The sequence below is a fragment of the Magnolia sinica genome, chromosome 4 (genome assembly GCF_029962835.1).
Source record: "Magnolia sinica isolate HGM2019 chromosome 4, MsV1, whole genome shotgun sequence".
Taxonomy (NCBI): Eukaryota; Viridiplantae; Streptophyta; class Magnoliopsida; order Magnoliales; family Magnoliaceae; genus Magnolia; species Magnolia sinica.
Window position 1 is genome coordinate 97,733,248 of NC_080576.1, and position 24,659 is coordinate 97,757,906.

At 41.6% G+C, this 24,659-nt stretch overlaps 1 protein-coding gene across 2 annotated transcripts; it reads left to right on the forward strand.

The window, feature by feature from the left end:
* Nucleotides 1–822: 822 nt before the first annotated feature.
* On the forward strand, nt 823–24,029 carry LOC131243460 (RNA demethylase ALKBH9B). 2 transcript variants are annotated; one of them, XM_058242834.1, is made up of 6 exons: nt 823–1,096; nt 1,663–2,394; nt 7,351–7,436; nt 7,503–7,813; nt 20,052–20,128; nt 22,198–22,269. In XM_058242834.1, the coding sequence occupies exons 1-5, from the start codon at nt 949–951 to the stop codon at nt 20,107–20,109; spliced, it is 1,335 nt and encodes a 444-aa protein (XP_058098817.1). In that variant the 5' UTR covers nt 823–948; the 3' UTR covers nt 20,110–20,128; nt 22,198–22,269. The 2 variants fall into 2 exon arrangements, with proteins under 2 accessions (XP_058098817.1, XP_058098816.1); XM_058242833.1 differs by lacking the exon at nt 20,052–20,128 and adding an exon at nt 23,391–24,029 and having other exon boundaries at nt 829–1,096.
* Nucleotides 24,030–24,659: the final 630 nt, after the last annotated feature.

Consider the following 24,659-nt stretch of genomic DNA (forward strand, 5'->3'; position numbering starts at 1 on the left):
CCCAGGTTTGAGGGGTCATAGACTCATAGTTTGCTTGGAATACAAAGGGGGTTGCCAGGCGTACACACCGGGTTGGAAATGGATGGCAGCTCTGTGGCATGTTTGCAAGATCGGGACCGTTCATCAGGTAGGGCCCACACAACAACGCCCAGTAACGAAAATCGCCTATGATTTTTTCGGTCCAGATAAATGGGGAGCTGTGCCTGATTAGTTGGACGGGTTTTCCACACGTGTGCCAAGGAGCGACGGATCATCCTACGCCAGCTAGTACACTTGGCGTTCCTCCCAGACATTTTCTCCTTCACTCATCACAAGCCCGTGGCCCACCTCACAGAACAAATCAACGATCAATAGTCCTCAGTCCTCACCGGCTAGCCACGTTAAAGTACCAACTTTGTCCCAGAGATTCGTTCGTCAAAAAATAACGCGGGAGGTGAATCATGGCGCACGAGCCAGCTCACACACGTGTGTGATATCCTGGCCTGGTACCAGGTGGGTTTCTACGTTAGCATTCCCTGCCGCGAAATCCAGCAGATCCACGTATCTGTGGCATCGAATGTGATTGGTAAATAAAGACGGCTCATGACATTCTTTCCAAACCATCCATTTCCTCCCAAGAACGTGGTCCATTCTACGAGAGATTTGCTCCAAATTGCATCCCGCAACAATTTCATGGCCAGACCCACTTACTCAACGGCTCGGATTTCATACACGTATGCCAATCTGCCTCGTCTGTTGCCGATTCACCTGTTCCATGGTTCGCCGCGAATCGCCACAGCATTGGTCGTTTCGTAATTTCTTCGAGATGACGCTTCTGCATCCGATTTATTCCGATGCCTTTTCCTCTAACGACCCATTTCCGTCTTCTCCCTCCACCACACTCTCTCCTTCTCTCCGTTTCCCGTCCGAGTCGACTCAGTCGAATCAGTAGATACGAGAGAGAGAGAAATGAATGACCCGTTAGTAGTCGCTTACCAGGCTGCCGATTTACGAATCGCTGCCGAGTTCTTCACCAACTGGCTTCCGTTCCTCACCAAAGATCTCTGCAGCAACTGCATGCAAACCCTAACAGATCGCATCCATTCGCTCGATCCCGGTATTCGATCTTCTCTTTTCATTTGAATTCCCTTTCTTTTCTGCATTTTTTTTAAAAATCAATTTCTTTTCTTGTTTCCGTTGAAATCAGTTCAATTCAATGCATATATGTGTTTTTCAATCAAGATCTCATCGCAATTGCACTGTCCACACTAGGGTTAGGGTTTTCTTTAAACTGGTTTAGTAGTCCGTGTGATCACCTGAAATTGTAGTAGGCAGGCTCTCCCCTGCATGTGTGGCCCGGCCTTGCTGATCGGAGTCGTTCATGTGATGAGCACCTCCATGGATGCCACACTGTGAAAAATGGAATGCGTCAAGTGATTAATTGGCTAAGGTCGTTTTTTTTCGTTGGATGTGAACAGATGGCCTTTCTTTCTTTCTTTCTTTCTTTTTTTTTTTTTTTTTGTATGTCTGCTTATAGGCCACTGAGGGTCCCACCGAATTATCCATGTCAGAACCAACTGAACGAACGGTTCTGATCATGGATGGTGGGTACTGCGGATTACAATTTTAGGTAGGCTTCTGTTTCTCGATTGTTTAATGCAGTTTACTGTCTTTTATTTCCAGAAGCTTCTGAAGTTGCTGAACCACCCCCGGAGAATGATGGCTCTGATGGTCACGTTGATCTGAGTTTGGTTGAACCGGAAGCTCATGATATTCACGATAATAGCGATGGCCACGCTGATCTGAGCTTGGTTGAACCGGGAGCTCATGATATTCATGATAATAGCGATGGCCACGTTGATCTGAGCTTGGTTGAACCGGAAGCTCATGATATTCATGATAATAGTGATGGCCACGTTGATCTGAGCCTGGTTGAACCAGAAGCTCATGATATTCATGATAATTGCGACACGAACTCTCTTGGAAGCTGGAAAGAGAGTGCGAATGAGTGGTCTGAGGATGTCTCAAATAATTGTGAGCCGTCAACGCCAGCTGTCCGCATTTCGTGGGCAGACATGGCACAGGAAGATGAGCTTGCAGAGGAGGAAGAAGGAGAAGTGGCAAACAAGCAGTCTTGGGCGGACGAGTGCGATGCAGCCGGAGCCGGGGGAGGAGTGGAGGAGGTGAAAGTGAAGAAGAAGCCGGCACTGCCGAGGGAACAGCGTGAGTATATCCGTTTCATGAAGGTCGGAAGGAAGAAAGATTTCATCTGCTTGGAGAGAATCAATGGAAAGATTGCAAATGTTCTCGATGGGCTTGAGCTTCATACTGGTGTGTTTAGTGCTGTAGAGCAGAAGAGGATCATCGATTTTGTGTATGAGCTTCAGGAGATGGGAAGGAAAGGCCAATTGAAAGGTGAGTTCTGTTTAGATGCCTTTGCCATTTCTCATTGTTACGAATTTCATCTGTTGCTTAGCATTCATCTTTTTGATCAATGATGAAATTTAGAACGGTTGTGATTACATATTATTTTGCATATTCAGTTCTTGAAATATATTCATGAGGTCTTGACTCTTGATGCGTCAAGACGTGAGTAGTGTCTTGATGTGCCCAGTCTGTACAAATGGTGCCCATGGTTTGTTGATTCAGGCCACTGACCTGAGGGTCCCCACCTTGGATGGTGCATGCACCGCATCGTAGTGATTATAGGATCCTATTAATCCAGACTTTCACCTTTTTCCCTTGCTGCTGGTGAATTTCTTTTCACAATTGTCTAGGCTATTGATTGGAGGATTTGGAATTAGGTTCTTTTTTAAGATTAGGATTGATGACCTATTTGGGTCTTCCCCTGTGCTTAGGAAAGCCTTTGGAGTAGCTTTGGGACTTGGTCATGAAAAAATGAGAAAGGAAACCAATCTCTATGGAAAGAAAAACTTGCAGAATTACTTTGATTAAGGCAGCCCTGTTGAACTTTCCCCTTTATTTTTTGTTGCCGTTCTGATGCCCAAAATCAGTCATCCTTTGTATAGATAACTTGTGGAGGAATTTCCTATGGCAAGGTGGAGCAGCTAAGGGTAAATTTCCTATGGCAAGGTGGAGACGGTATAAAAAGGCTGGAGGATGTGAACTCGGCTTTATTAGGGAAGTGGGTTTAGAGATTCGGGTGTAAGAGGGGAGTCTATGGAGATCGGTGGTGGCTGGAAAATATGGCGCCGCTGGTTTGGGGTGGTGGATTTGGAATCCATTCCTTTATAGAGCTTCTTTTTGTTGGAAGGCCATAGCAAGGATGGCTGGAAAGGTCCTTCTGCGTGTTGGATTAGCTCTAGGCAGAGGCGATAGGAACCGTTTTTGGGAAGACATGGGTTGGAGATTCAAATTTGAGATAGGAGTATCTGAATGTAGTGGCGTTGTGCCCGGTTCAAAACATTTCGGTTGCTTTGTGTTTCTCAGGTCAAGACCAAGGTGGTGTTTGGCTGCCCCATTGTCATCGGAATTTGACAGAGGAGGAAGAAGAGGAGCCATTGAGGCTGCTTTCGCAGCTTCAAGGTATCTGTCCTGGTCGGGGGGAAGAAGACAGGCCTTGTTGGTTGTTGGACAAGTTGGGGGGTTTTTCAGTCGTCTTTTCTTAGTTCCTTTTCCCATTAGGAAGCCATCCTGATTCCCAGCCATACGGGTAATGTGTGGAAGTACAAAGCCCCTCCAAAAGTGGTGGCCTTCGCATGGCTCCTTGGTAGGAAGAGGATTTTAATGGTGGATAATCTGTGCAAGAGGGGTATGGTGCTGCCCAATGTGTGCAGTATGTGTATGGAGGATGAGGAAACTGTGGATCATCTCTTCATTCAGTGCCAGTTTGCGAAGAGGGTTTGGGATGGGATTATCTCAGCTTTTAATGTGGCTTGGGTTATGCCTCAGTCAGTGGTGGATTTGTTCCTTTCTTGGCATGCTGGTATTTTTGCATCTGGCGTTAGTGATAAATGGAAGTGTGTCCTCCTTGCAATTCTCTGGTCAATCTGGTTGGAGAGGAACAACGGACGTTTCATGCATAAAAGGGCCTCAGTTTGGACGTTATAAGTAGGGTTTTTGATCTTTTAAAGGATTGGGACCTATAATTTGAGTGGGTGGTGTTTCGTTGTTTGGGGGACCTGGTTGGGGTTTTTTGGTGTGTTGTTCCTATTTTGCTTTTGCCTTTGGGCTTCCTTCAATAAATCTTTATTATCTCAAAAAAAAAAAAAAAAAACTCCCATTCACAATGGGTCTTGTTAATCAACAACCTGGATCATCTAACCATGGACTACACTGGCATAGACTGATACAACATTATACTATTCATTTCTTGATGCTGTAGGACCCTGTAATTTCTCTTTGTTCTTACAATTTTTGTTTGTATGGATGATTATTGCTCGTTTGGATGTAATTTGGGAAACTAATATGCATATATCATTGGAATTCATGGTTTATGTATCTGAATGTGGTGTAGAGAAAGGTGTTTAATCTTGACGATGGATTCCACACTCCCCACAAGCAAATTACACCAGACAAAGAAGGTTCAAATGTTAGATAAAAGAAGTCCTAAGTGGGATTGTTTGTGTGCTTTGTTTTCTCCATAAAACTTGTTTCTCCTACTTGAGCTCTATGTGGCTTCTTTCCTAAAGTTTGTAACTTCATTTTCTCCATGCTTTTTTGTTGTTGTTGATGATCAACAAAAAAATCATAAAGGGAAGAGAGCTTCATGTTGTTGTTTTATCAAGCTAGATGAGATCGTTGTGCGTGAACTAGGAAAATGGGTCCACGTCAGATGCAGCATTAATGAAAACATTTCATCGAAAAGAAATTGCTAGCTTCCTCTTTTTTTCATCTACCCCTCTATTAGAGGTGCAAATAGCCTTGAAGGGCTGGTTGGCCCCTTGATGTAGAGTGGGTCGCAGACAGTTTCATGGCCAAGATGGATTAGAAAAGGCCCGGTTGATGACAGAAGTCATCAAGACCATCAGAACCTTAAAACATGCATATCTCGCAAACAAAATTTGCTGAAATTCTGCTAGTTTGGATCAAGGATGTTTGGTGATGTCATTGTCAAGTAGTTGATTCCAGGATCAGGCAGTCTGGGGGATTTTCTTACTGTTTGGTTTGAGGAAATCTTTGAGGCATAAGCGGAACAGAAAGGCCTGCATTCATGATCAAATATGTTTATTTCAAAGGTGGATTGTTTCAAATGGGCGCTGTCAGAGATTTATATTCTAAATGAACCTAGGAAAAGAGAAGATCTGCTTGGGATATCTCTTCGTGTGGTCTGTTGAACAACTGGGAGGGTGTACATTAAATGGCAATAGAAAAGTTTTGGCATATTTGTGAGCTGAAAGCCTGAAACAATCTTTACCTAGATTTTGATTCATGATGGAGCATTCACGCACTGTCCATCAATCGAGACCGCCTGGCAAAGTGTAAACTGGCTGAGTTTCTAATTTCGCATTCTTGGGAGGGCCACTTCAGCTTGGTTGTCTCTTTCATGCTTCCCATGCCTATTTCAAATCATCATCCTATCATCTGGATCATGTAACTTAGTTGCAGGATTCTTTCATTTACCTAATGCTCGTGCTTCAGAACCATGAATTTGCATTTTCAATTTGGGTTCTTGCATGAACCGTGATTTTCCCTTGAAAGATGCATGCTTCCAACTCTTAGGAACCACATTTCCTATCCCCCCCTCCCCCTCCTTTACCAGATGGGGGACATTGCTATTTATACCGGATGAGATATACATTTTGGGTTACTGTTTTGTCACCAGAATAGTGATTATCCTTCATGTAACCTTTATTTTATGAATCTTAAAATCAATCACAAGTTTACAAAGATTCTAAGAAAATCTAATTTTCTATAGAAGTGTATCTTTTAATAATTAGCAATACAGTTGCATTGCATCTGGCCAGTCCAACAGGGTTGCCTTCTACTGAAAATGGGATGTCCCCGAAATAAGGCCAATCCAAACATTTTGTGTGGTTGTCCATTGTTTTCTATGGTGTGGCCTACCTGATAGTTGGATTGACCTGATTTTTGGGGTTTTCCATTTTCATGGTGGGGCAACCTTGCTTGACGGGTTGGATAACATGCACGACGGGGCCCCACAATCAACTAGTTCAGGGACCTTTTGTTCTCATATATGATGTGTATTTATGTTTGTGGGAAATGATTTAGTTCTCTTGGAGCACCATAAGTTATTGTGCTCCTAGCCGCATTGGGAAAGTTGGACAGTCCAATTGACCGATCTGGGTCAATTAGGTGTAGGTGGAACAGCACATATTTCATGGGCTTCCATTTAAAAATAACACCAGTCTGACCATTTTAACCATCCAATCAAAGTTTGTAAATGGACGGTTAAGATCATTTATTGACAAACATGCCTAATTAACAATTTGAGACATTAATTTTTTTGGGGCCTATTATCAATTGCTTATGATTCTAAAGAATCACATTTGTCAAAGATTCCTAACCATTCCTATGTGGTATGGAGGACAGATGATTTCAAAAAGAAGGCAAAATTATGGATGCATTCGATCATCTAGTCAGTATGATTTTTATTTTGTAGCCCATGAAATGTACATCGAACCTACTTGAAGCTCCAGATTGATCGAATGGGTGTCCAAATGCCCCTATGCAACTAGGAGCAATGGGTAGTCTCTCTCCTTTTCTCATCATCACTAGATCCAAGCCATCCTGCAGATTGGATACCATCTTGTGGATGACCATGATGGCGGTGCCCCCATGGATGACTCCTGGTCCAAGAATCACCCTAAATGAATATAATCCTAACTGTTCAATTGCCAATTCAGTGCTGACATAGTTGTTGTGGCTTTGCTTTCTTCCTCCCCCTGCACTTAGCTGCATGGCCTGCATCCTCTTGTAGCTTTCTTTTCATCCCTATGCTCAACCCCAACCACATGGGAAACTGGATCTGACTATTCCTACCAAGAACAATCGAGATGCTCATGTTTGAGGGTGAACGGGAAAGAAGTTTAGGGTTTTGAATTTTTATTGCACTTGTCCACTAAGAAATAATAGTTTTGTGTGTGTGTGTGTGTGTGTGTTTTCATGGATGGATTTCTTTTATAAGGATTATTGGTGGGTGGGTATTCACCATAAAATATGAAAACACCAAATTTAATGTTCTGGATTACAAACGACCCACAATCTGTGTTGTTTGATCTGGAATGGATCACCTGCGCACGTGGTGCAATATCTTGAGCTGCATAGCTCTCTTATGATGCTAACTGCGTAATAGTATTTCTTGGTTTTTTCTGAACTGTGCCTATCGATATTTTACCCACAAATATTTCATAAGTGCAGCTAGGTTTGATGTTTCTGTTCTACTTGCAGAGCGTACATATTCTGAACCACTGAAATGGATGCGGGGAAAAGGACGTGTGACCATCCAGTTTGGTTGCTGTTACAACTATGCACTGGTAAACTCTTTAAGCTGACAACAGACCCTTGAAACCCATCGTGTATCTGATGAACTGTAATGACAGGATAAAAATGGAAACCCTCCAGGCATCATCCGTAACGAAGTTGTGGAGCGTATACCTCATCTTTTCAAAGTGATCATTAAGAGGCTGATTGGTTGGCATGTTCTTCCTCCAACATGTGTACCTGACAGTTGCATTGTCAACATCTATGAAGAAGGAGACTGCATCCCACCTCATATCGACAACCATGATTTTGTTCGGCCATTTTGCACAGTGTCATTTCTTAGCGAGTGCAATATACTCTTTGGATCAAACTTAAAGATTGTAGGGCCGGGCGAGTTTTCAGGCTCAACTGCAATTCCTTTGCCGGTGGGGTAAGCCTCAAGTTCTTCCCTTGCCAGCGTATTAGTTTCATGAAGTTTTTCCTTTCACAACATTATTTTGGAATTTTCTGGTTTTAGAGATGCTTGGCTGGATGATAGAAACAGAGCTGATATCTGTCACAATCTCTTTTTGATGCTCACCAGTTTTTTTTTTTTTTTTTCTACATTTGAAATTAGAATAGCATACCTTGGTTTACAAAGTGTACTATTCTGATACCATAACTAGAAAAAAGAGGTGTGTGTATAAAAAAGCATAGGGGTGTATATACCACTTTCTGAAGGGCATCCGGTAACTGGTTAAGAACTATATAGTTTCAAGTCATTTTGATCCTCTCTACCTCTGTGCTGAATACACTGAATCTTTTTTTGGGGGCATTCTTATGTGTTTTTGGTAATGAGGATGTTGAGATGGATGATGGCAAGGCAAGGGTAGAATTAGAAATGAATGCATTCGAGGGAATTTAGGAGTAGCACCAATAAGTAAGCGTTTTTTACTTCACTTGACTTTGTGACCCTCTCAAGATGAGGGAATGTAGACTTTTAGGGCGTGTTTGGTCCGCGGAATTGAATGGTATTGAATTGTATTAGATGGGATTAACATCATTATTGTTCAATGATTGCATGTCTGGAAATACCATGGTATTGTAGCCATCCAATCCCACGTTTGGGATAAAAATTTTGCTATGGGAAAACACGGGATTAAGAAAAATCATGTTTGGTGGACCATGGAATTGTAATCAAGGGACCAAATTCACAACGGATCCCGTTCACTTGTACACATATATAACCAGAATGGCACATGTAAACGGTGTATATGGATGGACGGCATGGATAAACACATGCATCAATGTGGGGCCCACATGTGTAGTGGATTTCAAAATCCATAGAAATACTGCATGGGACCAAATGCAATTCCATGGGACTAAATGCAATTCCATCCCACCTAATCCCAACCTTTTCCATCCTCTCCAAATGCTGGATGGAATTGCATCGAACCAAATGCAATTCTATCCCTCTTAATCCCGTCTAATACCCTGCGCCAAACGCCCCCTTGGTGGTTTGCTCATCTGCAACGGAGATCAAGAACTGCACCAGTTAGGAGTGAGTGGGTCCATACAAATTGAAGGCGCTAAAAGGGCAAGGGGAAGGCCCAAGAGGACGTGGGTGGAGATAGTAAGAAAAGAGTTTTGATAACCTATGGTTTAACTGAAATTACGGCCCTTGATAGAGTGGAATGGCGGAGAAGGATTCATGTAGCCAATCCCATTTAGTTGGGTGGGATAAGGCTTAGATGATGATGATGAAGTTAAGTGTTTTTGGTATGTAACCCACTGGTAAGAGGAAATGAAAGGTGCAGAGACTTTTTTTTTTTTTTGAAAGATAACGATTACTTTATTAGAAGGCAAAAAGAGAACAACAGGGAGAATCAGCCCACTGAGATAGCGGAAATATTACTCGCCTAAAAAAAAGCAAATTACATCCCTTTAGAAAATCAACATTAGAAGCTCACTCTACTATCGGCTGCTTCACTCTATGAACTAAAGACTCCACCGAGTTTGAGACACCCCTGAAGCACCACCCATTTCTTTCTTTCCACACGGACCACCAGACAACCAGAGGGCCATTCTCCATATCTCCTTCCTTTGCTTGCCTAATTTAGCACCTTTCCAGGCCTGGAGCAAACGTCCTGTGGAATCTGGGGAGGACCAAAACATTTCGAAGGGGGATAAGATTGCTGGCCAGATCTGGTTGATGAGCGGGCAGTGAATAAACAGATGGTCCACTGATTCTTTGTTTGCCATACAGCACAGACACACGTTTGTGATTATCATACCCCTTTTTCTCAGGTTGTCGACTGTCAGATCCTTCTTCTTGCCAACCAGCTATCCGAAGACCGATATCTTTGGAGGAACTTTGTATTTCCACACTTGATCTGTCAAAGTCTCTATTTTAACAAAGCTTTTGCTGCCAATAGAATTGTACAAGGACTTTACCGAAAACCTGCTGGATTTGTCTACTTTCCATACTAAGCTGTCTTCTCTATTCTGATCTGGCTTGCAATTGTTTATGCGCGGCTACGGAGAGCCATGTAATCTTCGATCTCCCAATCCTGGAGGTCTCTTCTGCACATAAGATTCCGTACTATTTCGTCCCCAACAACTGAATAGCAGTCCGCTACCTTAATGGACCGGTTCGGGGCTAGGCGAAAAAAATTCAGGAATTCCTCTTTTAGTGTAACTTCTCCCAACCAAACGTCTTCCCAGAAGCGGGTGTTGTTGTCTTTTCCTAGAGCAATACCAGTGCCTTTAAGAACCTCATTCTTTATGGATAGCACATCTCTCCACAGTGCAGATGCTCTAAATCTTGATGAGTCCTTAGTCCACCAACCTCCCTCTGCGTAGCCATACTTGCTTTTGACTAGCGTGTTCCAAAGGGTCCCATTTTCAGTCCTGAGCCTTCAGATCCACTCTCCTAAGAGAGCCCAATTCATTCTTTTGAGATCTTTCACCCTTGCTCCACCTTCTTGGGTTTGCTTACATGCCTCCTTCCAATCAACCAGGTGGAATTTCTTCTTCTCTTCCTTCCCTTGCCATAGAAAATGTCATCTTAACCTTTCTAGAGTTGACAGAATCGGTGCTGAGCATTTGAATAGGGACATGAAATATAAAGGCAGGTTCGAAAGCGCTGCTTTAATCAAAGTGAGGCGCCCACCGATTCTGAACCTGGATTCATTGAACCTGATTTTCAAAGCAGTTCTAGCACGACACTAATCAGTGTCAGTCAGGAGGTTTCTGTTTGCCACTGCCTTTTTGCTTCTGTTGTAATAGTGCTGAAATATACCCTGAATATCTGTTTGGGGTGAAAAAATCACAAGACTTATTTATTATTATTATTATTATTATTTTTTTGCATTTCCAGACCACTATTCTGTTGCATAACACCATCTGTTACCGTTTACAAAAAGGCATACCTGCAAGAAAGTGTAGAAAAAATCTTGTATTACTTGATACGAATGAGTACAAGGATGTAGTATTTATATTCTCAAATTAATACCGAGTCCTCGATCCATAAAGTTATAGGAATGTAATCATCTAAGATAATCCCGTTTAATCTACAAAATTGCAATCATGCACAGTGACAACCCATGAAAACAAAATGAAAACTCATTTCCTTTTACAATTCGCTCAAGCTAAGTAGTGGTCCAAGGGAGTAGTGATGAGTTGCAAATGATAGACTGACGAGTCCTCAATCCATAAAGTTATAGGAATGTTATCATCTAAGATCATCCTGTATCATGTACAAAATTACAATCATGCATGGTGACAACCCATGAAAACAAAATGAAAACTCATTTCCTTTTACAATCCGCTCAAGCTAAGTAGTGGTCCAAGGGAGTAGTGATGGGTTGCAAACGATAGACTGACCGCCACCTGTGAAAATGTTTAGCAGCTGAACATTAGAGGAAACATAATGCAGTGCCATTTCATGATTTCAACCTTTTCTTTGATGAAATGATGATCCAGTTTGAAGTGCTTGGTTTTGCACAGAAAAGCAGGAAGGTGAGATACTGACTGCTGTTTGTTAAACACCATGTTAAGACAAGTATATGTGCTCTTGTACACATTTGGGACATTTTGCACATGTAGACATGCAATGCATTTGTAGATTACTACTGTGGCACATGTGGGCAATGTTGTCAAAATTGTTATATCACAAATCGTAGTAAGGGTTGAATTGTATTGAATCACAATCCATATTGTAAATTGTAAGATTTTTTTTTTAATAGGTAATGTTATTGAAATTGTTAACGTATCACAAATTGTAGTAAGGGTTGAAATTGTATTGACTTACAAACCATATTGTAAATTGTAAGATTTTTTATAATGATTTTATTAAAAAAATTGAAAAAAATCTGAAAAATATAACTACTAAATCAGAAAAAAGAACTCTTCAATCATCCATTTCCCATTAATATGCACCATGTAATTCCATACCATGAAAGTGTTGAAGATTCTTATCTTTCCTTTATTTTTTTGTCTTTCAAGAAATTTACCTTAAAACTATCTATCATTTAATCTCTTGTAAAGAACAAAATAAATAATCAACCTCTTCTAAACGATTATTAAACTGTCACCAATTTAAAAACATAAAATGAAAGCCAAGCAAAGCTTAAAATGGAAGAGGACAAGTATAATTTGAATTGGAAATTGTAGTATTCAAATCATAGAATTGTATGACTCATCTAAAAAGGGATTAATGTGGGATTCAATTTGTTTTGCTTAGGATTCGACAAATCATAAATTGTATGATTATGACAACTAAGCGCGCAGGTCACTTGAAGATGCACAACAACACATATTGGTTGCTTGAGCATGCATAGTGGCACACGTTGCATATGTACAAATGGGTGTTGGCACATGTGGCATATGTGGGGTGCTTGGCGGTTGGATATGGCACGTCTCAGGTGCTTGAAGATGGGTGGTCCCACTTGTGGCACATTCACAAGTGCAACTCATGTGGCACGTGTCATGTATGTATACAAAAATAGCTACTCACTAGTCTATTTTATATAAAATAAGCTAAAACCAACTTTCTATCTAGATTGCCTTGTACACATTAATGGGCAGTTTTTTCTCTAAGAAAACCTTGCCTTTGTTACTATTGAAATTGGTGCCATTATCCAAATGATGGTTGTTGACACACCTTGGACATGTGCCATGTCCGAACGAGCTAGTCCGAATGGAACATTTTGTGTAATCAAATGGCCCCTGAGAGAACAAGTTGTTGAAAATGTTAGGGGGAGCATGGTTTGGAAAGTGTACTTTGTAGAAATCTACATGAGGGTAAATGATTTTGGTGGGCCTATGGTGAAATTACATAGAGTGTGATGCAATCCTTCAGTTTTTGATAGGAAGAAGTGGCTAATGGTACCTTCTCTTTTTAAGTTGCCTCATTGAGCCTTTGTGCTTTGGATGGTGCCACATTGCCTTAAGGAAAAGGAAAAAGTGAAGAAACAGATGTAAGGAACATAGGGCAAGGAAAGAAGAACAACTGTACCCCTACTCTTTGCTGTGTTGATTTCTGTGGTAGGAAAGGAAGAAAGGGGAAGAAGAAGAAAACATATAAAGAGGGAGAAATGGAAGAAAAGTGAGCTTTTGTTCTCCCTCTCTTATTATCTTATTTATAATCACTAAACCCTAAACAAAAGATATGGTAGTTTTCAGGAGTACAAAATATAACTTGTGCACATGCATGCACCCCTTAGACTATTCAATGAACCACAGACAATAGATAGCTTCTTTATTTTTATGGCATTTGCTCCTTTGCTGTCATCACCTATTAGATCATCCTCCTTTTCTTCTACTATCTCTTCATCCTCGGTAATCTCTCCCTACTAGTTGAGATTTTTAGATGGGCATACAGGTATGAAGTGACCTTTACCTTCATAGTTATAACCAGTCTCTCTTTATCTCTCCATTTTTTTGGGATACTGTAGGACCGGTAGACTGTGTGGCCCTTTGGCTATTACCATTTACCATGGTGAATAGGAGGTCATTGGTTATTCACAGTGCCAGGGTATGACTGTGTGAGGCATGTGATTACTCTCGGCCTTGAGGCTACCAGAGCATACCCAACCTCAAGAGATCGCAATAATGTGCAACGTGCTGCATGGCTGTTTCCATGAACTAGCAATGAATTTTCCAATTGTAGTATTTTTGGCATGTACTCTTCAACGGTCATATTATTCCTCGAGATGAAATGGTCACATAGTATATTAAGGATCTCCTTTTCATTCTACCCTTCATTTCTCTCAAGCCGATATGAGTTGGAAGTGCACTACGTTGAACCTGACTCAACTGAGTACCACCAATTTTGCATTGGCCCTCAATCTTCAACATTAGGGCTGTCAATGGGTACTCGGGCCTGTGGGTACCCTACGAGCCCAACCCAATTTAACGTGGTCCGGGTCCCATCTTTTGGACCTGTTTAGAATTGGGTTGAGTTCGGGTCCCACCTTTTGAACCCGGTTGAAAATTGGGTCCAATCGGGTTTAGGTTGGGTCCATGTGATGGACACAGTTAAAGTCATGTCGGGTCTAGTCATGTATGGTTAGTTTTTGATAGTACAAACATAAAGATTTAATATATATTGATAATTTTAGCAGCAAAATGAGGTTTCCTAAGCTGCCACACGCATGTAAGAGAGCTCATTCACACACCATACACGTGTCAAAGTGGCACATATGTGTGCGATCTAATCCATCCAGTGGGTGGGACAACCATGTAAATGCTCTTATTTTTCCCAAATCCAACTCAAAACATAGATCCAAAGACCCGATGAATACCTGAATTGAATTGAATCACATCGAGGTATACAAGAACTAGACCCGGACCTAGCAAGATTAGAACCCGGTTAGCCTGGGTATGGGTATTATAGGACCTGATCCGAACCTGAACCATTAATAGCTTGATTTGACATTGCAAAGTGTGACTTAAGATCCTCAGACATCTAGAGCCACAAGAAGCAGTTTCTGTCGGCCTTAATCAATCATAGGAGTTGGGATCAAGGTCACTGGTGTAATCCTCGATTGTGACGTTCATTCTTTTGGATATTCTCTGTAGGGTGGCTGACCTGCTTTTGCATAATGTGGATGATCATGACACGGCCCAAGGGGCACAGGTGCTCTTCTTCCTTGCTGAGGGCACAGGGGTGTTGATTACGAGGTTAAGTATCATGCTCATATACAGAATTATCATCGTGTCTAGTTGGCGTGTAGAACTCAAGTTGCTTGGAAGAGAAACTCCCCAATTTCATAAATGCTTCCAGATTTGGGTGCTCCTTAGATACTCCATGGACCATGGGTCCGGGTTATCTCCTTTTTGGCTCAATTCCATGATAGTCAATCAAGCATTATCTTGATGTCATTTTAGATTGTATCCATCATCTTAGGACTATATGAAGTCCACTTCTTGTGGGTTGGTACAAAAGTGGGCTGGATGCATTGTTTTAAATATCAGTTACAATATTGCCACATAGCCATCTGTATTGGCTTGCCCTGCCATGAAACATGGGGCCAATACAGGCTGATATGGGGAGCCCGTATTGTATCGGTAATTAGGGGCTGAGACTGATATTTAAAACCATGGTTGGATGGGGCAGGAAAGGCATGGTAGGGACAGGTTTAGGCTAGAAGAGGCTATTTTGGGTTCAAAAGAAGAGTTGGGGGTTGGAACATGGACTTCCTATGGACTGACTCAGGTTATGGTTTGGATAGGGCTATTGTGGGCTTTAGGGAACAAGATTAAGGACTGCATGGAGTTACCGATGAGGTTAAGTTGGGTCGAGAAGCCAAAACAATGCTTTTTGGGTTTAGGTAGCAAGGCAAGGGAGATTTAAACAACTCCGCTAAATCAATTCTTTAAGTTGTAGTCCCCTTTGCTCCACTCACTTTCAAACTCTAATGCCTGGTTTCCTACTAACCTAATAGCTTGAGCTGGGAAAGCAGGTGTGGTTTAACCAACGTTGGCTACCCCCACCCTCCCGAGCCCCCCTCATCTATAAAGGAGGTGACCATCGCTACACTCCCTGAGCTACAAGAGCTGAGCTAACTGAGCTAACTGAGCTAACAGAGTGAATTTCCCTAGCTGTTACAGCTCCCTTAGGAGCAGGAATAACAGCAACAACCGGAGCTGCATAGTTGCTAGAGTTAGGAAGTTGACGGTGACATTAAGGCAGAAGTGACTAGCTCCAGAGCTGCTGGAGATGCTATAGCTGCACCCTGCCTTAAAGCAACTAGAGGTGCTAAGGCGACTGGGTAAGGAGTTTGGAACAACGACGCTACCTTAGCTAGTCATCAAAAAGTTACCACTAAACCTATGAGGCTTGGCCCTCTCTTGGGAGCGTGCTTTCTTGTAAATTCCCTTAAAAGTGCCAAGGGAAAGACAAGGTATCATTAGTGCTCTCTTTCTTTAAGGGAAGGAGAGGGATCACAACTTCAACTAGCCTTAAGCAAGCAAGGTAGCCAAGGAAGTGAAGCCCCCTATCATATAGGTGACCAACCTGTTGATCCTAACCCTTAGGAGCGCAGGAAGGGAGACAAATCGTAATCTAGGGAAATGTTTAACCAACTTCGATGGAGAACTTCTGAGTTATGATATATAGAAATCTCTTTTTATTTTTTGGAACCAGCAAGCAAGCAACAGCTTCAAGCCGTTGCGTGCTAGCACACATATATTTTGAAGCTGGCTGAAAAGCCATTGCGTGCTAGCACACACATACAATTTGAAGTTGAAAAACATAATATCACAGCTTAAGCATATAAATCTCCTTCTGTCTTCCTATTGCTGCTAGGCTGCATTTGGGGGGCTGATTGTTGTATGGATGATGGGAATGAGGATTATGGACAGATTTAGTATTCAGTAGTAATGTTTAAGTTAGAACCACCAGGAAAATCATAGAGCCACTGCTACACTTTATACACACGGAATAGTCTTAGCTCTTTAGAAAACTGATCTGGAAAATTGCAGTGCTGAATTTCTCAAACCATGCTCTAGACAATTGCTTTAGGGCATAAATTTTTAATTTAGATTCCTTTCCTTTCTTCCCCAGTGGGTGAAAACCAGGACACAGGACACACACACACAAGCTCTCTCTCTCTCTCTCACACACACACACACACACACACACACACACTTCTTGGAGCTTTCATGAAGAAACACATTCTGACATCTACTAGGTGGAGAACCCGTTTATGATATGCAATCAAAGAAAGGAGAACCATTACAGAATTTAGCTTTAGCACAGCAGCAGGCATTTTGTGACAGTGCATGCATGCCATATTGTTGATCGAACCACTTTGCCACAAGACAAGCTTTGCATCTAACAGCACTCATTTGCAGCCAACAACATGCTTTACCGCTGGTAAGTTCAAAAGATTCTTTTGGTAGCTGTCATTTCCTCCATGTAAGTTGCTTTCTAGTAAGGATCAGCTAGAGCATTGCAACTTTGGAAGGAATGGGAATGGATGATGTGGAGGAAAGATATGCCTAAAGTGAAGGAGAGATTGACTAACAGGACACAAAATTACTGATTGGATGTGAAGTACATGACCTTTTTGCTGGCAACTTAGACGAAGACGAGGGAATAGACCTTTATGTGGGCAACTTAGAAGAAGATGAGGAAAAAAATTAGAGGACAAATGAGTCATGAATGGTCTTTAAAGGCTCTGATCATTGTTTCTCTTCTAAGAGTGCACATTTAACTGCTTCTCCACGGGCTTTGATTGAATAATGGATGGCAATAGCAATGACTACGAAAGTTGATAGGCTCCTTTTCCACTTGCTTTAGATAAGGATCTAGCAATAACTTTATTACTGCAATGAAATATGAAATGTTCCCACTTACCGTTTGTATGATCTTTAGCACTGGAGTCAATGATTCATGATGTGGATGAACAGGGTTAAGACTGAAATACGTGATTAGTGTAGCAGATATATCTAGTTGTTCACTTACCCTTCCAACTGAAGGGGAGGCTTTAGGAAAGCTGGCTTTTGTTGAAGCTCATTTATAGTTTAATCTTTTGGATTTGGAACAAGGCCACATGAAGTAACTATTCTACCCCTCAATTGTGACATTATTGGAAAAGCTCTATAGTTTTGGTTGTAAGCAAGGACTGAAGTCCTAGCATTGCTCTTGAACATGTCTTCTTTGACCAAGAGTACAACACAACGGAGCTTGTCCAGTGGCCCTGGGAAAAGATTGGGACTGTTCTTTCCTTCGAGATGGTGTGGACCCAACTGCAAAAGAAGATCTCTTTGGGACAGTAGAACACTATCTAGCATATGTAGCCCTTCGATGAGCCTCTCTGATATAGTCATACAATGATTCTAGAGAAGGAAGAGGTTCTCTGCCAAGAACTTGTCCGTGCTATATTTTGAAGTCAAGAGGATGTAATGAAGACCAGCATGAACTCAAAAATTGTGTTGTTCCACTTGTTTCTTAATATTTTCTATGGTATAGGATATAGGCTAGCAGTGATCTAATTCTTCCCATTTTTTATGCATTGCAGCAAAATATTCATCCGCTGTTAATTCTCCTTGTTGCATGTTGGTTATTTCATGATGCAATTGGTAAACACTTGTCAGATTGTCTCGCTTAGAGTACGTCTTGCCAATGGTTTCCCATCAATTCTCCTTTTTTGATGTTCTCAAGACAAATAAACCTCAGATTCTCACTTTCCCAATCGTCATGGGATGGATCATCTACAATATGATGCTTATTGCCCGTAATATACCCCAGTTGCCTCCTACTTCCAAAGAACATTTTAGCGGGACTGAGACCATTCCAATTAGTTCTTTTAAATTTTTAATCAAGTTTTACAGTGGAGAATTGTCGACTTTGGATGATGATCTTATTGACCTGATTGCATCAAAACATAGTTCTTGGATCACCACTAATGGAATTATTTCCATATTTTATCATAAAAGGAAACAAATTGTTGTGATGGCTCATATTTGACACACTGTATTAATAGGAAGACCCAGAAACAGATAAGAAAATCATGCTTTATTGCATATGGTCCAGATCTAATGATGGACAATGTGTGGAGACCCTAAATGATAAGATAGGAATAATTGAAGATCCCGGAGGGCTTGCTAGTGATGGCTAGATGTATTAGCGGGGTTGCCTGGCTATCTGGTGGTCCGCCTGGATGTCGGTTGGAGACAAGGTTTAAAATTTTGTCCGAACTGGTACTCGTATTGGAGGGTGGCCATTCAATACAACAGCGAGCTTGAATTGGGCCAACTTGTCCAGGACTTATTTGCATTGGTTCGACTCGAACAAGTCGGGACGATTCTGTTCAAGTCACTACCATTAGGGGTGTACATCGAGTTGAACCAAGTCGAGCTGGCCTCAGCTCGAACTTGGCTCGGCCCGGCTCGGCCACTAGCTGATCTCAGCTCGAACTCGGCTTGGCTCGGTCCTCGAGCCTGACTAGCCAGCTCAGCTCGGTTTGGTTAGCAGCTCGGGCCGAGTTTGAGCCGAGTTCGCCATTGAGGCATTTTCACAAACACCTGGACTGCAACTTCAAAATCCCACTGTTTTACAAACAGAAGCAATGGTTTTACAGGTATTTTATCAAACACCTTCTAAGCAACATAAAAACCAAGAAAAAATGGTATTTGTTTCATGTACATACCTTCCTTGCCACTGGCCACACTTTGTTGAGTCATTTCATCAAGCACTTGGTGAGTAACATCAATAGCAAAGTCACCGAACTGGTTTGATCCGAGTTCGAGTCGAGTTGGGGCCAGCCCGAACTCGGCTCGAACTCATTTTCGAGCTCAAAAAATCAGCTCGACTCGGCTTGAACTCAGCTTCGAACTGAGTCGAATCGAGCTTTTTCGAGTCGAGTCAAGCGAGCTAACCGAGCTAGCTCGGTTCGTGTACACCCCTAACTACCATATGAATCATCATGACGTATTTGAGGGCAGCTAAATGGTGGGCCTACCACCATATGACCCTATACGACTCGTCACGACGTATTTGAGGGCAGCTAAGTGGTGGGCCTATTACTGTACTAGTCGTCCCAACTTATTTGAGGACAGCTACATGAGGCCCATATATATATATATATATATATATATATATATATATATATATATAATGGATTCATTTATGTTCATCATAAAACGCCATCTATAATTGGTCTACAGCCCAAATTTCAAGCCAAAAATGACCTTAGGTGGGTCACAATAGTGGCACAATGGGGGGAGAACATCTATGTTGAAAATTTTCAAACTGCTTTCGGGGCTCACTGTTATCTCTATATGCACCCATCCAACCGGTTCACAAGCTACACTCTGTCATGGAGTACCGAGAATATCATATCGATCCAAAACTCTGGTGGGCCATGCCACTTGAATTTAGAGGTTTAGATTTCATATTTTCATTGTTTCCTTTGGTGTGACCCACCAAAGTTTTAGATCAGCTTTTTTTTTTTTCCGGGATATCTTATAAAATGGTGGGCCACACATGATGCAAGGTTTGGATGCTGCATACATATTAAGATCTCCACACAAACTGCTCAACTTGGTGGCGTGTAGGTGATCTGCAGTTTATGTATTTGAGAATGGTGACAGCTATGGTGGAATGCCATTTCGTATACTACATTGGTGGCAATTGTCCAGGAATTTCAATAAAAAAAATGCTTGCATGACATTTGCAGGTTGATGGGGGTGGTGGTGACTTTCATTGATGTGGACAGAACAACTGTGTGTGTATGAGATCCACGCCGTCCATCAGGTGCGTCAAAATTAGTCCGATTCAACACTCAGGTGGGCTGTGCCATGGGAAACAGTTGAGATGGGAAGTCCTACCCATTAAATCGTTCAATCATGTGTGGGGTCCACTGTGGTGTGTATATGCCATTCAATCCATTCATCGACGCGCACAGCAAGATGAATGGATTCGTACAAAATCAGGACATTCCAAGGCTCATGTGGGTCATGCCATGTGAATTTAGAGCTTTTAGGCATGCTTTTACACCATTCCCTAGGGAGTAGCTCACCCGAGTTATGGATTGGACTGATTTTTAGGATCCAAGGTGAACCGTGGTGGCACACCTAATGAAACGGATGGATCTGATGCGTGCTTGTCCCACGTAGTGTGCAGTTAACGCAAGTCAGGCTGTTCACGTGCCTATATGAGTCAGGCTAGTGCATTCCAATTTGAATTTGGGAAAACACTGTTTTTAAGGCACGGTTCCAAAATCAAATTGTTTGAACAATCCTAACCTGTGATTCATGGAAACTTTGTTGGTTAAGACAGAACTGTTGGATCACAATGGTACTCATCCTTCTCATACTTGGCATTTAAAACATCCATACAAAAACCGTGTGGATTGTGGAAAGCATTGTGGATGGTTCATGCCTCTATGATCTTTCTTTATTTCCTTTTTTTCCCCTTTCTTTTTTCTTTTTTCTCTTTGTTTTTGAAAGGTCATATCTCTAAGATCATAGTGATTCAAAAGTGATTTTGACTGAATGAGGGAGCATCTGCTGGAAAAGGCGGTATTACTCGCTATAGGGCAATATGACTTGGTATCTGTAGTGACCAATACAGCATACTGAAACTGCTTTTTAAATGTTGGTTGTAGCTGGGCTATCAGCTGTGGCTGGTTGGTTTGTCTAGGCTGCTGGCTGCCAGCTGCACAGATAGAGGTCCAGTTTGTTGCTAGCTGGAAGAGGATAAAAAAAAAAAAAAAAAGAAGGGAGAGGAAAAAATAGAGGAGAGAGATGAGAGGGAGGAGAAGATTATAGAATGGTATTCTGCAGGAGCACCCATTACAAAACACCCACACCCACACAATCTCCTATATTTTCTTTTAAGATAATCTAGAAAGGGAAATATGTAACAGAGTTTGAATGTCTTCGGATTGTTCAAAAATAATAATAATCAGATTTAATGTGTTTGGATTCTTCTTCTTTTTCTTTTAAAAAAAACAGCTTTTCAGGAAATCAAAGAGAGAACAGCAAAGTGCATTTCTTCTAGAATGGAGATTGGCTGGGAGGAGAGAGAGGTTAAAGCTATGGGTTTTGGGAACATAAGGTTTGGCTTTCGAAAAAAAGATTTTGAAGCCGGAGAGAGAAAAGAAGGCCGTTTTGGGAAATAGATGAATAGAGCATGATTTGAAGAAAAATCATGATTTATGAACAGGCAGACATATAAGGAGGATAGAAGAGAAGAGAATGGTTGAAGATTGTATCTTACATATGGAATGAACTTAATTTGATCCCATTAACATCTACAATAATTATAAGAATGCACAATAGTAGTGGTTGAAGATTGTATCTTACATATGGAATGAACCTCATTCGATCCCATTAACATCTACAATAATTATAAGAATGCACAACAGTAGCAGCCCATGAAAATGAAAATAAAAAGTAATTGTTATTTGACAATCATGTCTCTGCTTCTTTAATATTGTATTGAGTATATCATTAAAAAGAAGTATTGAGGATATCTCTGATTGCTTATAATGAACCCATCTTGGTTCATCAGGACTTACCGCCATATGCAAACCCATCTGGTGGGCAAGCCTGTTCATGTTTTGGCTAGGAATATCCAATTGGTGCAGTTTTTGTACTGTGGGCTGTCCATGGTAGGGCTCATCTGATATTCGTCCAGATTTACCAACTGTATGGTCACATGTATGGTGGGGAGTCATGATAGTTTAGACCAGTTAATTGCAGCAAACTTTCCTCGATGTTTAATCTCACATGCTTCTGCTCAGAGAACTTGATCCCATAACATTTGCTGCATTTTCCTGACTGTTCCTTGAGCTCAACCACAGATTGCTTATCGTGCAGGTCAGTACTTGTCTTGAATGGAAACGGAGCTGACGTGGCAAAGCATTGTGTACCAGCAGTTCCTAAGAAAAGGTGATGTCCTAACTCACGTGGATGTTGAATAGTAATTATATGATTTTTGGCAAAGACATGTGCATTGTATCCTTGGGTTTCAGTTGTACAAGTGTGGCAATGTGACAGCTATCCAGATCATTGATCTGATGGGCTCACTCGATGAAACCCCCCACCACCACACCCCCCCCCCAAAAAAAAGAAAAAGAAAAAAAGAAGCAGCAGTAATTCCCAGATTGGAAGATCACAGCCATCATTTTTTTTTTTTGCGGACTTTTCTTCCTTTCCAGTTGAACGTGGGCTATTGCTGTAATTCTTCACTGCCTATTTGCAGGCCACCAGTAGTGTTAGATTGTCCTGCCGAGGGAAGTTTTGGGGCATGGGTCATTCACTCTGGACTCGATCATATGGTCAAAAGTTGGGATCTTTGAACTATGGGTCCCTCTCATACAAACTAGTACCTGATGATAGCATACACATGTCCTTGCTATGGGATCATATAAATATGGTCCAAATCAAGTTGGTCAACCCAGGACTTGGCCGTGTCAAGCAGGCCAGGTCTTTCTTTGGGTGATTATGTTTAAGCGTGGCTTTTCTTGGTTTCTGGGTCAACTCAGGACAGAGTATGATGGATGATGCATAGGCTCTTAAAAATTAATTAGAAATTGTGTATGAGGCACACACTTGATTCAAATTTAGCCGTCTAAATTATGGGTCCCTGTTTTTAGATGTATCATGAACCAAAAATTATGCTCATCTAATTATCTGACCATAGGATTGTTGGACATTTATTGGACAGTTAAAAATGAAAAATATCTCCCACCTCAAACGAGTGCCCATGAATCAGAGGTTAGGATTGTTCATTTGGGACTGTGAGGGGTTTCACAATTTAGTTGGTTTAAATTTTAGGTAATGTATGTCAAATGCAGAATTTCCAAATTCCTGAATATTGAGTGATGGGCGTCATACTCTTCCGGAGTATTAAATAGATCCTCTTAATTGACCTACCTGGTCAAGTCACCGATTTTTGTGACCCACTGAGTTGTACTTCCTTGAGTGGCCGTTTTCCAATCTGTGATTCTTGAAGACGCAGTTGATAGCATATCCATCTTTACATGTATCCTCTTATTTTTTTTATCCAGGATATCCATTACATTCAGGAAAATGGATGAGAAGAAACACCCATTTGGATTTGTGCCTGAACGAGATCTGCAGGGCCTCCAGCCGCTCCCTTATGGTTTAGACAAGTCAAAGAAACCACGGGCTTCGAAGCCACAGCTGAACACAAATAGGTGGGTGGTTGTAGAGGGTGTTTCGGAGGGAGAAAACCAATTCCTGGGTAGGGGACCCCGTTCGGGGCAACCACGCACTGGCCGAACTCGTTCGCAGCCTGCAAATAGGCCAAGAGTCAGGATTCAAATGCCTTGAGGATTGTATATGCACTGTCAGCTAATGAAGCTATGCCATTTGATACTTTTGTTCTTTTTTCAGTTGGTTGCCATTTTCCAGATCTTATAAGGTAATATATATAGAATGTATGAGGTTTTATTTGAGGCATGGTGGGTTTGTATATTCTATTTGCACGGGAAGAAGATGTAGAAAATTTCAGTCATTTGAATATATTCGCTTTGACACAAGCCCCTCGTTGAAACTGGGCCATGGGTGGTCATGATGGGGTTGAAACAAATGAATGGTGGATTTTACTTGGTTCCTCTGAAAAAAGATTCAGTCAATAATAGTGATGAATTTGTATAAGAATTAATCAAGGATATTTCAGTTCACTGCTGTCCTTTTGTTTCCTTCCTTTTGGGTGTGATTACAGAATCTTGATTAGGTTGGAAGCTGACATGCAGGTCATTGCATACAATTTCTGTGCAATTCAATACTCAAGGTCCACGTGGCAAACTGGCCTGCTGATCTGTGTTGTTCTCGTGGGCCACCACATGGATAGGCCATGTCCCAAAAGGCCAGGGGATTGGAATCTGGTAGCCAATCTGATAAGTGGCCTCCAAATGGATTGTTCTGCTGGTAGAACTGACTGCTGGATGTCAGCGTTGCCCAATCTGTGATCTTTTGGCCTATGGCCCATCCACAATGCCCCACCTGACCAACGGTCCCAATCACAAGACATGTTTACGGCATGTCTAAAGTTGATGAGAGAACGGAATGGATTTTTATATTTCTTTTCTTTTCTATTCCTTTTTTCTTTTTTTTTTTGTAGTGGACGACCTGCATATTAGCATTTAGCATCAGGACTTTTTATTTTTATTTTTTGACACACGCACTCACACCCCACGCACACCCAGTCACGCACAATCCCACAACATAGTGGAATTTCACCACAATGGGTACTCGAACCCATGACTCGGTGTTGAAATTCTTGTTAGTCTACCACCGAGGAGGCATGAGTA

Coding starts and splice junctions, on each gene's coding strand:
- LOC131243460 (XM_058242833.1), top strand. CDS start 949: ATGAATGACCCGTTAGTAGTCGCTTACCAGGCTGCCGATTTACGAATC. Junction 1,097..1,662: donor CATCCATTCGCTCGATCCCG/GTATTCGATCTT, acceptor TTTTATTTCCAG/AAGCTTCTGAAGTTGCTGAA. Junction 2,395..7,350: donor AAGGAAAGGCCAATTGAAAG/GTGAGTTCTGTT, acceptor TTCTACTTGCAG/AGCGTACATATTCTGAACCA.